Source organism: Mus caroli, unplaced genomic scaffold (assembly GCF_978045245.1).
Source record: "Mus caroli unplaced genomic scaffold, Mus_caroli_1 scaffold_16, whole genome shotgun sequence".
Taxonomy (NCBI): domain Eukaryota; kingdom Metazoa; phylum Chordata; class Mammalia; order Rodentia; family Muridae; genus Mus; species Mus caroli.
Genome location: NW_028227271.1, coordinates 96,302,146 through 96,319,689, shown reverse-complemented (window position 1 = coordinate 96,319,689; position 17,544 = coordinate 96,302,146). Strand labels below are relative to the sequence as shown.

General features: G+C 44.5%; 1 protein-coding gene across 2 annotated transcripts in view; it reads left to right on the top strand.

Annotated features, from left to right (window-relative positions):
• Cplane1 (ciliogenesis and planar polarity effector complex subunit 1) overlaps positions 1-12,542 on the top strand; it is a 97,377-nt gene extending 84,835 nt beyond the window's left edge. For both annotated transcript variants that reach the window (XM_029469882.2, XM_021183611.3), the window contains exons 46-53: positions 306-336; positions 1,679-1,810; positions 2,355-2,520; positions 3,923-3,981; positions 4,509-4,661; positions 5,809-5,921; positions 11,069-11,247; positions 12,080-12,542. In XM_029469882.2, coding sequence (XP_029325742.1) covers positions 306-336; positions 1,679-1,810; positions 2,355-2,520; positions 3,923-3,981; positions 4,509-4,661; positions 5,809-5,921; positions 11,069-11,247; positions 12,080-12,256 — 1,010 coding nt within the window. In that variant the 3' untranslated portion in view covers positions 12,257-12,542. The remainder of the gene's footprint in view (positions 1-305; positions 337-1,678; positions 1,811-2,354; positions 2,521-3,922; positions 3,982-4,508; positions 4,662-5,808; positions 5,922-11,068; positions 11,248-12,079) is intronic.
• The last annotated feature ends 5,002 nt before the right edge of the window (positions 12,543-17,544 follow it).

The following is a 17,544-nucleotide window of genomic DNA, read 5'->3' as shown; positions in this document are numbered from 1 at the left end:
GCACACATAAATACACAAATGCTGAGCTAAGTTTTTAAAATAATTTCTATTGAAAAATTTTCATACAGTGTATTCTTTTTTTTTTTTTTTTGTTTTGTTTTTTCGAGACAGGGTTTCTCTGTATAGCCCTGGCTGTCCTGGAACTCACTTTGTAGACCAGGCTGGCCTCGAACTCAGAAATCCACCTGCCTCTGCCTCCCAAGTGCTGGGATTAAAGGCGTGCGCCACCACGCCCGGCCCCCATACAGTGTATTCTTATCATTGACTTAAACCATTGTATTAATAATAATGTTTCTTTTTTTAAGGTGTGAATGACAGCAATGAATTACTTGAAAGGTAAATCTTTTAAGAGCTCATGATTTTAAATGTGTGTGTTAATGTGTGTTATGGAAATGTTGTTGTCCTATGAATGTGTGAACTTGTTTGTTTCCCTTGTGTAGCCTGACTGTCCTGACTCACTCTATAGACCAGGCTGGCCTTGAAGGCATGCACCACCATGCCTGGCCAAATGTAAATTTTTGTATTACACTTTTTGTAGATTAAAGAAATATAAATTTCCATTGGGAATGGGTATTTTAGGAAACTGGGGAAGGTTTATATTTGCTTTTAATACAGGTGTATAGAATGTAATAGACTGTCTTGGCTGCATTCTCTTACATTATGTGTTAAGATACAGCAGTTCAGACCCATAGTCCTTGTAATGAGCCATAGCAACGCCATGTGCCCTGTGTGAGCATAGCATCACTATAGTGCTGTCCTCGCCAAAACACAGCACGGCTTAACCATGAGCAGAATGGAGACGCACCAAGAACCATTTCATAAGGAGACCAGCGAAGATCTCACAAAAGCATCAAGGCCATGGAAAAATGCAAAGGTGGAAATTGCTTTAGATTTGAGAAGACAGTTGTCAAGACAACTATACCAATACCAAAGTTGACTCAGGGACATTAGTGGGACAGTTAGAACAATATGAATCTGTTCTATAGATTAGTTAATAATAGGCCAGTCCATGATTTTGATCTAAGATGAAAATTATATCAGGTAATCACATTTGCAGTAAACAGTAAGGGTATATTGGAGTTTTGTTACTTTAATTGGTGTTTTACCTATATGTATAGCTGTGTACCAGTTGAGTGCCATCTGCCCATGGATGCCAGAGAGGGTATCAGACTCCCTGGAATTGGAGTTGTAGATGGTTTTGAGTCACCATGTGGATGCTGGGTCTTGAATCGAGTCTTCTGGAAGAGGAGCCAGTGCTCTTAACTGCCGAGACCTCTTGCCAGCCCAAGTTTTCTTTCTTTGTTGCTGTTGTTGTTTAATATGTGTCTGTGGGTATGTGCACATAAGTGGCCACTGAGGCCAGAGGCTTTGGATCTCTGGACCCTGTGGTCATTGTGAGCCACCTGACAGAGGTGCTAGGCCCTTTGGAGCAGTGAGTGCCTTTTATCACTGAGCCATCTCTCCAGCCCATTTTGCTACTTTCTTAAAGTCTGGAACCATTTCAGATGAACTGTTAAAAATTTTCCTCCAGGCTTAGAGCTCATTTTCTGAGAGCATCTATGAAATCATTATAACTAGGCTTTTCTACTGAGTGATTCCAGAATTATAGAAATAAAGGTAAGAATAGTGTGATGATGTCATAAATACAAACTTAAATTATTGAAATTACATTTTCAAGTGTTTCAGAAGATCAGCTCCAGGTGACTGGCTTGACGGATATTGCTGACATCATTGGTGACCTTATAACTAAGAGTGGAGTGTCCAGCCACGAGCTTGGCTTAACAGAATGTCAAGCTAGAAGTATATCCAGGTAATCAATGGAAGTGCATATATGCTAGGCAGGGGGCCCTGGGTCGTGTGTATGTGTTTATGTACATAGAAGCCACATCTATACACTGGGTTTTGTGTGTGTGTGTGTGTACGTACATACATACATATATGGTAAGTACACTGGGTCATGTGTGTATGTGCTTGAGATGATCGCAGGCCTTGCACATGCACCATTGAGTTACACCCCAACCTCTGAAGAATCTAATCCCCTTAAAATAACTGCAGTTCAAGAATATTTAAGATTGGGGGCTGGAGAGAGGGCTCAGCGGTTAAGAGCACTGTCTGCTCTTCCAGAGGTCCTGAGTTCAGTTCCCAGCAACCACATGGTGGCTCACAACCATCTGTAATGGGATCTGATACCCTTTTCTGGTGTGTCTGAAGACAGCTACAGTGTACTCATATACATAAAATAAATCTTTAAAAAAAATCTTAGGGAATTAACATTTAGAAAATTTTCTCTATTAAAATCTCATAATAAAAAGAAAAAAAGAGAGCAGAGCCCACGATCCTTCCTTATTTTTCAGGATTCAGCGTCCTCCTGCCCGAGGCCCCCGTAGAACTGCCGAGGAGAGGAGGGAGATTAAAGCCTGGATGCGAAGGAAGCAGAAGGAGCGAATGGTGGAGTACCTAGATCAGCTGGCAGAAAGGCGGGGGCGGGAGCGCAACCCCTTCTGCCCCACAAGCAGCCCGGTAAGTCTGTCCAGATAGTCAAGAAATGATGAGTGTAATTTAGATGCCTTTTTTATTGAGCAGGAGGAACGTTAATCACTTCCTGAACAAAGTGTGTTAGTGTAATGTGCAAACTGTGTTCTACTTCATGAATTAAATACCGTTTTCTCTGTCAGGCTAAGTAAATTAAGGCTCTGTTGTTTTAAACAAAGAGGTTGCCTGGGTGGTGAGCTGGCGTAACTTCTTCATTTTCATTGGGACCCATTGGTGGCTGATGTACTCAGCTAAATAAAACAGTGAGGGCGCTGTTCGTGAGACGCAACAAACATAGATCCATACAAGTAAAGACACGGCAAGGAAGCACGTGGTTAACTCACCTCACTCGCAGGCAAAGCCTGTGGCTTTTGGGTTGTGGTTTTTTTTTTTTTTTTTCCAAGACAGGGTTTCTCTGTGTAGCCCTGGCTGTCCTGGAACTCACTTTGTAGACCAGGCTGGCCTCGAACTCAGAAATTCACCTGCCTCTGCCTCCCGAGTGCTGGGATTAAAGGAGTGCACACCACTGCCCGGCAGCCTGTGCTCTTAATAGAACAGTTCTTTTTAAAATTACTGTGTGCGTGTGCACTATGCGCCTGCCTGCATGTGTATATATTATGTGTCTGCCTGCACATATGCGTGTGCATCGTGTGCCTACGTGGTGCTCACTGCAGGCCAGAGGAGAGGGCATGGGGTCATCTGGCACTGGAGTTCCTGTTGCTGTAAGCTGCCATGTGGGTGCTAGAAATCAGACTGGATTCTCTGGATGAGCAGTCAGTACTTGTAGCCACTGAGCCAGCTCAGCCTATGAAACACTAAGTAACCCTGTAGGCACCATTGAAACTTTGAAGTCTATTGAAGTATGTAATCAGAATCTTGACGTGTATAGGGATAGATAGATGTCTGTGTTCTCTCCACTAACAATGGGCTATGGCCCACTGTCACTCAGATATAAAAACAGACATAGATTTGTGCTGCACAATTAGAGTAAATTAAGTGTAAAGGACAAGTTCTGAGAGTCAGTTTTCTCTTTCTGTCATATGGGCCCCAGGAATTAAACTTGGGTCTTTTAGATTTGGTAGGAAATGTCTTTACTTGCTAAGCCATCTTGCTGGCCCTAACACATACATTTTGAAAATAAATCATGCACTAGGTTTTTGGAAACAAGGGCTCTCTGTTTAGTCCGGCTAACATAACATTCGTGATCCTGCTGCCTCAGTCACCTGAGTGCTAATTTCATGGTGTTTGAATGTGATATTATACTTTATGCTGAGAGAAAACTTTCTCAAATATGACAGTTTTTTGCCCTTTTGTAAATACCAGAAGAATGTCTAATGCCTTAATTCTTGGGACTGAACAATAATGAACTAATTGGGTATTTCCTGTGCAGTTTTATATGACTTCAAGGCAGATCAGGCAAAGGCAAAAGGTGAAGCGTGAGAAAGATAGGTAAGTCCGGAAGCCGTGCCCCCCCCCCCCCAAATAATGCTCTCTAGCTTGCTCGTGCCTTGGGAGTACATACTAGGTTTTGGTCAGTAAACAGAGTGTTATGGGAGATAGCATTTAAGAAAAGAAAAGCTGCCTAGGTATTTCAAATATTACTTGAGTGAATTTCAGTTCTTATGACCTTTATTTCTGCTGCTTCCCCACACCCAACTTGGATCCATCTGAATGTGTCTGAAATACCTCAGAAGCCAAGCATACAATACAATTTATTTTGTTATCATCATCATGTTGGGTCTTTGAACCTGGATGTCATTATGTATTCAGGCTGACCTCAAAGTATCTGTCTTCCTGTTTCAGTCTCCCAAATACAGAGATCATAAACTGTCTCTCTACAGGGACATAGTGGTCCATTGTGCTGTCCACTGATTGTAATAACTCTGATAAGCCAGAAGGATTTGTAAAGCATATGTTCCTTCTAGAAGGGAACAGGAAAGGGGCTGAGAAAGTGACATTTAGTCTCCTGTCTACAGGTTGCAGCTGTCTAAGCACTATAGTCAGCGAATCTCTCAGGCATACAGCCTGATGAATGAACTGCTGTCAGACTCGGCACACATAACTGCACCGGCAGAGAAACCCTTTCCTCCCCGACCTTACCGACGGCAGCAGGGCTCCTCTCCAAAGAGGTGAGACAGACAACCTGTGTCCCAGGTTGGCCTTGGACTTGCTGTGTGGTCAGTGATGACCTTGAACATCCAATCCTCCTGCCTGACCAGGACTACACACCCTGTTTGGGAAGTGCTGGGATCAAACCCAGAGCCTTATGCATGGGAGACTCGCACTAAGTCGCTTCTCCAGCCCCAAAAGCAGCACTTGTGAGTCACACATTCAGTGTATCTTCATCTATGCTACCTGGAGTTATAATGATAAAGGGAAGAAAGAAAGTAGCTCCATAATTATGAACTCTTACAAATTTATAGACTCACCAAGGAAAAGTCATTAATGTGTTAAATTTCTAAATAAGCTACAACAAAGCATTTTGCAATTCGTGAAGTAAGGATGTTTGCTATCTGGTCAGTTGTTTCTTCATTTTCTATGAAGATTAGCTTCTGTAATTTGCATCTTAATTCCTCCCATCTCCCACCTGGTAGGAGGATCCAGCCCTCCCTCCCCATCCCCACATCACTGCTCCCCTCCGACCATGTCCAGTTAGGCCCATCCAGCAGGCAGAGGGCTGCAGTGCTCTCTAGTGGGTTAGTGGGTCCAGCAGGCAGAGGGCTGCAGTGCTCTCTAGTGGGTTAGTGGGTCCAGCGGGCAGAGGGCTGCAGTGCTCTCTAGTGGGTTAGTGGGTCCAGCGGGCAGAGGTGGACTGAGCAGAAAGCTGCTCATGCCCCAGTTGTAAAGCATACAGATCTGTTAGTGTTAGAGAGCCAGGGAGTTCTTACTTAGAATATCAAAGTTGTCTTCAATAGAATACGGTAAGTACATAAATAAGCTGCTAAGTATGCGGAGATTTGAAATGGGTAGATATTTCTAAAAATCATATTTGACTTTTTTTTTAAAAAAGCCAATGATTTTTTTTTTTGTTTTGTTTTGGTTTGGTTTGGTTTTTTGAGACAGGGTTTCTCTGTGTAGCCCTGGCTGTCCTGGCACTCACTTTGTAGACCAGGCTGGCCTTGAACTCAGAAATCTGCCTGCCTCTGCCTCCTGAGTGCTGGGATTAAAGGCGTGCGCCACCACCGCCCGGCAAAAATCAATGTTTTATGGCTGAGGTAATACTGCAGTACAGAGTCATTATTTGGAGTTTTAATAACTGTATGATGTCTATCTCAGAGAGAATGCCCATGGACAGAATGTACCTGTAAATAGACCTGGAGGAGGCAGACATACCTCCAGATCAAGCCATCTCTGTAAGGGGCAGCCCCGAGGGTCATCTCAGCTACCAGGTAGGACCTGAAGCTTCCTTGTGATTTGCCTGAGTTCTTGGTAGTCTCCGAAGTTATTTTATTAGTAAAAGCCTTAAAAGTCTCAAGAACAAGTAAAAGCTCTGACTCCAACAAAGAGCACAGTATTAAGAATCGCTTAGCTACCCCAGGATTGCTCTGTGACTTTTGAGATGGGAGTTCTCCTCTGCTGTCTTTCGTGCTCGATTCCCAGTGTGAGCTACCATGCCTGGCTCATGGCTGCTCCGTGTCTGAGAAAAAGGCCTTGGATTCCATGGAAGTGTCTGTTTAGATATGTCCCATTTCAAGCCTTTATTAATACCTTTTTTTAAAAGTAAAAGATTTATTTGAATACGTTGTTGCTATCTTCTGACACACCAGAAGAGGGTTTCAGATCCCATAACAGATGGTTGTGAGCCACCATGTGGTTGCTGGGAATTGAACTCAGGTCCTCTGGAAGAGCAGACAGTGCTCTTACGCACTGAGCCATCTCTCCAGCCCTGTTATTTATTACTTTGTTACCTTGTATTAGAACTGTGGTCGTCACCCTGCTGTGCTTTTATTAACCTCACTTGCTCCTGCAGTAGCTCACACACCAGTACAAACACTTTCCCCAGCCTCAGGCCACCGGAGGCCGCATCTGTATAGCAGCTCTGTGTGCTCTGTTCCTTATTTGTTCTCCTCCCTTACCCTTGGGTGTCTTTGAAGACATCAGCCTTCTAAATGGCTAGGAATGTAGATAGATGCCATTGCACGTGGTTGTAATATGTTCAGTTTTAAGTTTATCTTCATTTACAAATGGAAATCAATGTTTAGCTTGCTGTAGTTAGTCCAAGGCCTCTCATGGTTCATATTAGGCTAATTCTTTGACTCTACCAACATCTTGGTCATCATCTTTGTATTGGCCCTTACATGGGACAAATGAGATACTTGAATAACTACCTGAAAATGGCTGGCTAGCTTTTATTTTTTCTTCTTAAACATAGTTATAATTAAACAGATGATTGTTTAACAATATTAACAGGAAAGTATTACAGCATATATACCCTGTCAAATGACCAAATGTCTGGTTATTATCTTTGTTAACCTTTTTCTCTGTTTTAAGAAAGTTTAGGTTTTAGAATCTTCCAGCCCTGCTGCCTTCTTTGAGCCTTTAGATATATTATTAAAACCTAATTCTCAAATCTGCTGTGAGATGTACACTCAAAATCCCAGCACTCGGAATACAAATATGAAAGCATCATCAGTTAAATATAAATAAGTAAAGATGGTGACTCACACCTTTAATCTCAGCACTCTGGATGGAGGCAAGTGGCTCTGTGTGACTTCGAGGTCAGCCTGGCTCTTCAGAACAAGTTCCAGGACAGCCAAGGGTTCCGTTACAGAGAAACCTTGTCTCAAAGAACAACAAAGCTCTCCTAGTGAGCCGGGCAGTGGTGGCACACGCCTTTAATCCCAGCCTGTCTGCAGAGTTCCAGATCAGCCAGGGCTATACAGAGAAACCCTGTCTCAAAACAAACAAACAAACAAACAAACAAACAAAGCTCTCCTGGTGGTGGGATACACCTGGAAATCCCACCTGCCTGAGAGGTTAAGGCCAGAGGAACACTTAAGCCCGGGAGTTCAAGATTTCAAGATTAGCCTAGGCAACATACTGAGTTCCCGTCTTAGTAAGTAGACAGATAGGTTAAGAAATTCCTTTTAAAACTGTCTGCCAGCAGGATGGGTGGCTCAGCAGGTGAAGGTGCCTCCTGCCAAGCCCTGTGGCCTGAGTTCAATCTCCGGAACCCCTGTGAAGGTGGAGAAGAGAGCAGATTCCTGCAGGCTGTCCAACATAATGTTTTTAAAAGTTACTAAGTATTTTAAGTACAACATAAAGTAAATAGTTGTTACTAGCCTTTGAGATTATGAAGCCTTAATAATCTTTAAAATGCCATGATAAAATTTAAGTTGCTGCTTTATCTAGAACTTTACTGCTAATAGTCTTCTGTCTGTGGCTTTGTAGCTGCCAGAGTCATCCTCTAAGGACACCAAGTACAGTAAACATAGTTTTCCTCTTCCTTTAAAGGCCTGCATTTTTGTTTCAGATAAGCTGAGTTTATTGGGTGATAGTAGATGTTATCAAGTTGACAGTTGAGATTAACCGTCCCACGTCCTACAGAACCTGATGGTACCTGTGAGGATGTAGGCAGGTATCCTGTCTCTGAGAGTCAGAAATTGACTGTAAATCCTAAGTGGCACCGGCAGGGCCAGTGACACGGTTTGCAGGATGCGTAGGCAATGGGCTGTCAGTTCAGGCTCCTCAGGCTAGATTGCGGACTTTGGCGCTCTATATTGTCTAAATCCTGAAGGTCACTGTCTACTGACCTTAAATACAGAAGACTCAGAACTTTATGGCTAGGTATGGTTTCTTTTTTTTTAAATTATTTTATTATGTGTATGAGTGTTTGCGTGCATGTATGTCTATGAAACATGTGCATGCATGCAGGGCCCTCTCTGTAGTCCCATGGTGGGTGTTCCTGTTGACCTATCACCTTTCACATTGGAAAACATTCATTGACATACGGACAAAGTATCACGAGAAGCCCTTCCTGGTGGTGCACACCTTTAATCCCCCCACTTGGGAGGCAGAGGTAAGCAGATCTCTGCGAGTTTGAGGCCAGCCTGGTCTACAGATTGAGACCCTGTCTCAAACAAAACAAAAATTATCAAGATAAATAGATATCACAAGCAGGTGATAAGCAAAGGACAGAAAGTGCTGTTTTTCTAACAGATAAAATAAACTTCAAGTCAGAAATTTTATATGAAACAGAGAAGTTCATCACTTAATGATAAAGGGCTCGGTTTGTCAGGAAGGCAAAAACAAGTAAGTGTATGTACGTGAATTGTACAGCCAGATACATACAGCAAATACTCAGGGGCCCAGAGGGAGAACCAGACAAGTGGGCAACACTCCAGGGAGCTGTGTGGGCTGCTTACTGCTGCTTGGTTTTGACTCCATGGTGCTGGGATTCAACACAGGGCTGCTACAGCACCCTGCTGCCGAGCTGTTCCAGGCCTTAGCAAGTATTATTTATTACCACAACAAAAACTGAAAATAAAGTACAGTATATTCTTGTAGATCAAAGAAATCGAAAGGAAACTGGAAAAGCAGTACACCAAGACTGGTAGGACAGAGAGAACTGGCTCTGCTGAAGCAGTGATGCCTGTGTGTAATATATACCCTGAAGAACAGACGCTTCACAGCGGAGGAAGGGATAGCATAGCAGAGAATAGAAAGAAATTAATAAATATAAAAGTTCAAAACAGAATTGACAACCCTTAGCTGGGTTAAGAAAAAAAGACTAGCCAGGCAGTGATGGCACACACGTTTAATCCCAGCACTCAGGAGACAGAAGCAGGTGATCTCTGAGATGGAGGCCAGACTGTTCTACAGAGCAGTTAGTTCGTTCCAGGACAGCCAGGGTTGTTACCTAGAAAAACCAACCAACCAACCAACAAAACCTCCTCAAATGTTTTAAGATCAGAAATAAAGAGAGTCTCGAGGTAGAGGTAGTATTGTGGGCAGTTACACGCAATCAGATTTGATGATTGGAAACAGAGAACTCTGTAGAAAAAAACAGCCTGCCAAGCTGCGTCAGTGAGAAACGTGCGGGTGGCAGAAGTGTTCATCACGGAGAAATCACAGATGTCCCTTAATACAAACTAGACAATGACGACACAGTCATCTGTAGGAGAAGCGCTTACGCAAAAGCATTCACCTCTCAAAAGTCTTTGTCAATGAGCTGAGGCAGGAGCTCTGTCAGAGAGTGAGGTGGGAATTCTGGGAAACAGGCATGAGAAATTGGCCAGTAGTGCTGAAGGAGACAGAAGCATGAAACTGAGAAGGTAGCCAGCCACATGGCACTCAGAATAAACAGAGGTTTTTCCCGGAACTCTGAGGAGACAGGTACATAAACCTGAGCGTGGTAACTAACCAGTAGAACAGAGCCAAAGCTATGGGCCTAAGCATTTATTAATAATTAGTCTCAGAGCCCTCAGTTCTGGGAACAGTCATGGGAAGGAAAGAACAGGAAATGTGGACTAGAGGACAAAGGATACAATGTATCAAATGTGTAGCTGGATAGACAACCCCCAAAGAGTTGATCGACAGCAGTGGGGCCCTCAAGAATGTGTTGGGTTCAGTTTTGCAGAATGGGTTGCAAGTAGCAAAGAATGGATAAGTGTCACCTGGTGAATTGCTTATTGGATTTCTTGTACCATAGTACTAACCCATTTTATTATGAGTATGTTGTCACCATAGTAACCATTCTACCATGTGTGTGTATTTTCATAATCAATGTAAAGTTTATCATAAAAATTAAAGCTTTGATCACACTAAAGGTAGGAAAATTCTATACACTGTTTCACAGAAATATATGTTGTACTCTTTCAAGATTTCATTGGCCAAATAAATCAAAGAGAAAGTCATGATCCAAAGAGAAGGAAACTACAGGGTCATCCTGGGTAAAATCAGGATGAAAGACAGCTATTGTCTCATGGTCTATGGAGTCACTGTGGATATCAGCAGTTCTCAGGCGAGGGAGCATGACCCCTTCACAGGTGTTGCCTAAGACCTTCCATTAAAAAATTCATAGCAGTAGCAAAATGACAGTTATGAAATAACAAGATAACTTTATGGTTGGGGTCACAGCATTAGGAAAGTTGAGCACCACTAGTTTATATCATCTTCCCGGATGTCAGTAATTATGTTTATCACACCGAACCTGGCAGACATGGTGTGGGATTGCATGGTGTTTACAGCCTGTGCTGACCTCTGATTCCTATCCTGAGCACGAAGAAATGGCCTGGCTGCCCACATTCCCTTTGTTTCTGTCTTGAGAGCAGCCCACCCTAATGGTTAGAAGTTGACTCTCCACCTGGTACCTTCTTTCAAACATCTCCCTTCCCTTCACCCCCCATCCCCCTGCCTCTCATTGTTTTGAGACAAGGTCTCCTCACTAGCTGTTGTTGCTCTAGAGTTGAAATCACCATTACTTTCAAATCAAAGGAGGTGGTGAGAATTGGGTGTCCGAGTCACCTCCACACCTCGGTCTTGGCTGGCAGGTCAGTCAGTCAGCTAGCTCTGAGTGTACTGTTTCCCTCGACAGGCTCCCAGCCTCCCTGTTGGAGCCAGCAGCCTCTGAGAAGCCGTGGGGCTGCTGGGGTGGGTCCTCCAGTACAGCAGGCGTGCAGAGAGGATGAGAGGGAAGAGATGGTGGTGAGTCCCTGGACGCTGCCCTCGGAAATCCACAGGATTCTTCACGACAGGCCCGAGTCCCTCCTACAGGTAACAGCGGCCCCGCGCTCCTCAGTCGTCTTTGTGTGTGTACAGGCTTATTCTGGTCGAGGCCGGAGCTCACGGCCTCTGTTGGGGGTTGCTTGGTTTTCCATTTTCTTTCATCCCAGTGATAAATGTCCAACATTTTCTAGTGCCTTTCCCAAAGTAAGTATCTTCTTGTCTTACTTGGATTTCTAAACCCCCTGTATCTGACTTCACCATCCCATGGAGTCTTCCCATTTCCCTCCTTTTTTCTGCTCAGTTTGGATCTGAGCGTGTGGTGTGTGTGTGCACACATGGCACAGACCCTTAATCTAGCTCCTTGAGACATTGGTTACTGAACCTGCAGCGCAGTGTCTCTGTGCTACATTGGCAGGCTAGCAAGTCCCCATGTGTGTTCTCCGTGGGTACTGAGCAGCGAGCACTCCTACCACTGAGCGCTCTCTCACCCTGGGTTGCTTCCCCACAGCCCACTTTGAGAAGTGTAGACAAGCATCAAACACGATAGAAAGTTGGGGTTATGCTTGAACCTGTGATCCTCCGGCCTCCATTTTGGAGTGCTAGAATTATAGGCATGCCTAATCTGCTACGCCCAGCTCCTAGGACTTCAGACTATCAGTATTCAGCAGATAAGGCTAGCATTTCACTCTCACAATTCTCCCCAGCTTACATTGTTATAACTGAAAAGAAAGTGCAGAATACAGATCAAACCCCATGTTGATCTGCCCATCAGATCTGATTCCCACATGTGTGTCGTGTGACAGCTCCTTGCCAGTGCACCCACGTTCCCACATGCCCTGTACCTCTTTGATGGACCACAGCTGCTTCTCCAATCCCACAGGACATGTCGCCAGCTGACGAGGAAGAGCCCGAGCCCTCTCTTTTGGCGGGTGGTGTGGACAGCGTGTCTGAGAGCACGGGCAGCATCCTGAGCAAACTTGATTGGAAAGCCGTTGAAGACATGGTGGCCGGCGTGGAGGATAAGAACCTGTCTGTGCACTGGGCCTTGGACCAGTAGGACCTGCGTGACATTCTCTTTCCCGGCACTGGCCAGAGTCTCACTGATGTGGTCCTCAGAGACTGTGAAATACTGAAAGCATTTATATCCTGCAGCCATAGGCTTGTCTGGGTTAACCATTCATTCCAAGAGGGAAGTAAACGTGAGTCATAATGCCGCCTTCATGAGAAAGGCGGGCTACCTAGAGGAGAAGTTTTATGTTTCGCATATCTGATCCATCTTAAATACATGTCAAGCCAGGTTTTCACAATATTTAAATTACTTCAAATAAAAATTATATCTGCTACTTCCTTGACCACACTCTGTGTTTCCAGAAACTCCTTCTCAGGGACCGTCCTGTTGTGAGGAGAAGTCAGTCTCTGCTTTCTAGCTCAGTTTAAAATCCTGCAGTTGATCGGAGCAGGCTCTGGCCGAGGAGTGACAGGAACCAGTCCTTTCATAACGACCCTGGATTTGCATCCAGGCCAGATTGTCCTGTGCTCTGTCTGGCCTGGTAGGTTCGGGGGAAGTGAGGTGAGGGCGTGGGAATCCTGGTGATTCCTCACTAATCGTGTGTTTATTGCGTGTACGTGGGCATTCCGTGGCACCTGTGTGCGGCTACAAAGCAGCTTGCAGGGGCTGGTCTTCTGGCATGTAGGTCCCAGGGCTTGACTTTGAGCCATCAGGCTAAGCAGCAAGCACCTTCTCCCTGCAGAGCCACCTCACTCCTACAGTGATCATCTTAGCCCTGGGAAGTTCACAGGGTTGCGGCATGTTAGTTTTGGTGGTCATTTTCAGAGAAATGAGGGAAACCAGGAGCTTCCGACCCTTGTCATTTGGAGTGTCGTTATCCGAGAAGGCTCGGAACTATCCCTGCCCCAACTCTGTGCTATCAGATGCTTTCCATGTTATTCAACTACAGAGTATCATTTAACCTAGAGACAGAACCAACAGTATTATTCTTACAGTCTCTTAGAGGTGCATGCTTCCAGTTTTCATGAGGATGTCGTGTCTGCCTACTGTGTGCAAGGCACTGGCTGTGATCCCCAGCACCACAGAATAAAACTGTAAAGAAACACTAAAATTTTTCTGTTCCCCCCACCCCCTCCATATTTGGGGGGTGGTGGTGATAAGATTAATCCCAGGTCAGGCCAGAGGGATCGGAGGACTGTAGCGCTCAGCTCAGCTGGCTGAGCAGTCACCTCACCTCGCCAGGGTTTGACCTTGTACCTCTCACTCTGGCACGTGTGACTCGTGATGGCTCTGCTTTTGATTGCAGGTTGGTCTTGGGCTGTGTTTCTTTCTACACCCCGTTCCACTGTCAGCCACAGTTCATGGAAAACCCCTTCTTCCTGCACCTTTCCAGCTTCCTCATCTCGGTTTCCTTTCATTCGCTCAACCTTCCATAGCTTACAACTCCCTGTCATCTCTGGCCCCAACATGGCTGTCTTTCTCCTTCAGCTGGTTCACCCGTGTCAATACTTAATCCACACCTCCTTACTGCCCTCCTCCTACCTTAACTGTTAACTAAAGGCTGAGAACACGGTAAAGACATAAGCAACTGGACACCCATCCAGAGATTAACGTTACTACAGTAGTAGCTGGTGACTTTGGTAATCCTCTGTCACCACTGACGGGTCTTCCCAGCAACAAAATAGAGCCCGTGTGACTTTATCCAGAATAGACTATATTAGGACACAGGCACGTCTCAACAAATACAGGAAAATGGAAATGATTCTCTTACCCAATTGAAATGGGAAAAGACTACAAATAAATACCCAGAGAAACCCTAAAAAGCACAAACTCATGGAGAGGAAGCAACACAATTTGAATAGTGACCAAGTCTTTCAAGAAATCAAGAAACAAAACAATTCTTTGAGTCAAACGAAAATGAAAATACACATACCCTAGCCTGTGGCATCCACTGAAAGTTTCCAGAAAAGAAATTTATAGTTGTAGGTGTTTGTGTTAGGAAATTAGAGATCTCAAATACAATGACATACCTTAAAGCTCTGGAAAAAGAAATAAGCCAAACGTCAAATCAGTACACAGAAATCACTAAGATCAGGGCAGAAGTTAATGAAAGGAGGGGGAAAAAACCAATAGAATGAATGAAACAGAGCTAGTTGTTGAAAAAAAAAATTATCAAACCTTTGCCCAAACTAAACAAAAGAAAGAGAAGATCCAAGTTAAATTGGTAATGAAAAGCTGTCACAACAGATACCAATTAGATTTCGAACCTTGAAAGCATTCCACTGAATTGGAAGCGGGTAAAGGAGAAGTCTCTGAGGCCGTGATGCACTCTGGGTTCGTGTCCATGCAGCTGTGGAGGTGGGGAGCTCTAGTCCCGAGGAATGAACATGGAGAGCAGGTCCCGTGCCTTGCCTGGGCAGCAGAGTATAGAGCTGACCCTGGTCTTATGGGCTAAGGAGAGCTGGCAACGAGGGCATGAGGGCATAAAAGCAGGTGAGCTGGCCCTAGTGGTGTGGGTGCAGGAGAGCTGTCCGGCTGACTAGCTCCCCTCCCTTCCCCCACAACCCCCGAGTCCAGATCCACGCCTTTGAATTGACCCACCCCAATGTTTACCCCATCGACGAACTGCTGGAGTGTATAGGCATAATTTTTTTTCCAGCCTACTTTTAATAATGGTTCACCCTCTCCGCTAGCCCACCCCCCAGCAGAGGGAGTGGAAGAGACAAGTTATTACGATATGGGGGGAGTAGACCTGTTCAGCGATACTTTTGGGGTGAACTTGATCTTCTTTGGCAGCAGTAAAGTCCTGAAGCAAACACCAAATAGGACTCAGCAGCCACAGACCAATGCTCTCAGCAGGCAGACACCAGGTGGCTGTAGTTCAACTCATGAGGAACCTCAAGGCTCCCCAGCTGGCCTGGGTCAAGGCTGCTGGAACCTCACGAGCAGTTCTTGGGCGAGTTTCGCTCAATGTCGGTGTTATCACAAGTTGAACTCAACAATGATTTGTAAGGCAAACCAATGCATTCGTGTCTTTAGCGAAGAACAGCAAGGCGGAGCAAAGCAAACCAAGGCTCAGTGCTAGTCTCCCAATGTCTGTAGGGTCAGATTTATACTCCTTCAAGAAATCTGCTATCAAGCCGGGCATGGTGGTGCACGACTTTAATCCCAGCATTCCGGAGGCAGAGTCAGGCAGATTTCTGAGTTCGAGACCAGCCTGGTCTACAAAGTGAGTTCCAGGAAAGCCAGGGCCACACAAAGAAACCCTGTCTCAAAAAACAAAACAAAACAAAAAAAACCCAGCAACAACAAAAAAAGAAGCCTGCTATATCCAAACATCCTGCTATATCCATTCACCCGTGTCTGCTTCAGGAAAACAGTCTTTCACATGTTTGCTTTGGTAAGACATCCTTTCTCCTGTGTGCCCCAGCAAAGCATCATTTGACATAACTTTCCAAAGAACTAGAAGTTTCCACTTCAGGAATGCACGAAGGACCTGGTCCTACAGAGCCAAAGCTTCAGGACCTCCATGACAGGGTAACAAGAGGATATCCTAGAGCAAGATGGATGGTGTAACAGAAGCCAGAGGCCTCAACCCAGGCCAGTGACTCATTGCAATGAAGTAAAGATGTATGGACAAAAGGGTACAGTGTGTGACACACTGCAGCGTCCACAGCAAGTTTGTTTTCCGTTTTTTCTTTTCTTTTTTTTACTTTATTTTGTTTTGTGGGGCTGGTTGCAAGAGTGGAGGGCAGATATGGAGGGGATGGAGAAATGAGTGGGCTTGGGGTGCATAATGGGAAGTTCACAAAGAATCAATAAAAAATTAAAAGAATGAAACTCACCCTGCATAAAAATTAAATCCCTGAAATCCTTGAATCCTTGAGTCTGGAGAGATGACTCTACTCAGATTTTTATATATACAAGTAGATAATGAAAATGGTATATTTTATACGTTACTCAGTTGTTAAGAACAATGAAATCCATAGGTAAATGAATGGGTCTGGGAGAAGTGATTGTGAGTGAGGTAACCCAGACCAAAAGGGTAAATACCACATTTTCTCTCTTTTGTGGATGCTAGCTTTGCATCTTAAGTTGTATGTTTCTTTGGAATACTCATAGAGGTCAGAAAGTATTAAAGGCTACATGGGGGTTACCTTTAAGGGAAAGGAGAGAGAAGAGAATGGTATAAAGGCTTAAAGTGGATTAGCAGACCAGAAAGATTTAATTGGGGTAGGGGAACAGGAGAACAGTGTACAAGAGGGAATATGGACGGATAGATAATACTAAAACAAGTTATTTGGAATCGACCTACTACTGTAGAAGCTTCCGTGAAAAATTAAAATATCTAGAGTTAAAACAGAATTCACCCTGTAATGGAGCCATAATGCTCCTAAATAGACATCGCAAGCTGAAAAATAAGTCACTTTACAGACCTTCAGCTAAAGTCTCTATGCACTTGAGTCTTGTGCTTCACTGTAGAGCCTTGCTCTAGTGTTTAAATGGATAGGCAGGCATCAGCATCATTAGAAGGGGCTTCCAGCTCATCAGTCCAGGGCTTTCCTAGTACATAAGAAGAAAATGACTTAAAGTACAGAACACTGTGGGTTAGAACCTGCCTCCATGTGACATGGAGAGTGGACAGTAACAAAGACTCCGTTTCAAAGGGAATGAAAGACCAGCATAACCTACAAGTAGGAGAGTGTGTGTGTGTGTGTGTGCACACGCATGTGATAGGACAGCTTACAAATACAGAAAAAAGAAAGGTCGTCCCTGCAGAAAGTAGCACAAAGCCATGCATGCCCCCTGGCTCTCCAGCAGAGAAACAGATTGTTCATCTAAAAAGTAAAGACAACAGGCCCGGGTGGGCTTCCAAAGCACATGCCCACAGTTCACCCAAGCATAGGGGTGTTATGTTGAAACCCAGCTGCTGTGGAGACTACCGTGTCTGCAGCAGCCTCCCTTCTCACAGACTAAGACACTGTCTGCAAATTTCTAGCTAACTTCTGAGTTTACATCAACGTGAGTATTGGTGGCCACGTCCTGCCTCTTCCCTGCCTCCTGGCTGATGAGATAGGAAACCATCCCCCATCTCCAGAAAGAGACTCCTATGTCTGCCTTATGGGCCTTTTCCTTACCACATGTCTCTAGTGCTTCTCCTTTAATAATTTTCAACCTCATAAGTTATGCTAGTTTTGTGGTTTCTTTTTATGTGATTACTGATATAAAATAGTTGGCATCGTTTGACTTACAGTGGAGTGCTAGACTTGTGCACCTGGTATAGTGGCTTATTTTGTTCTAGGGATGGAACCTTCAGTGAGACTTGCTCACCTAGA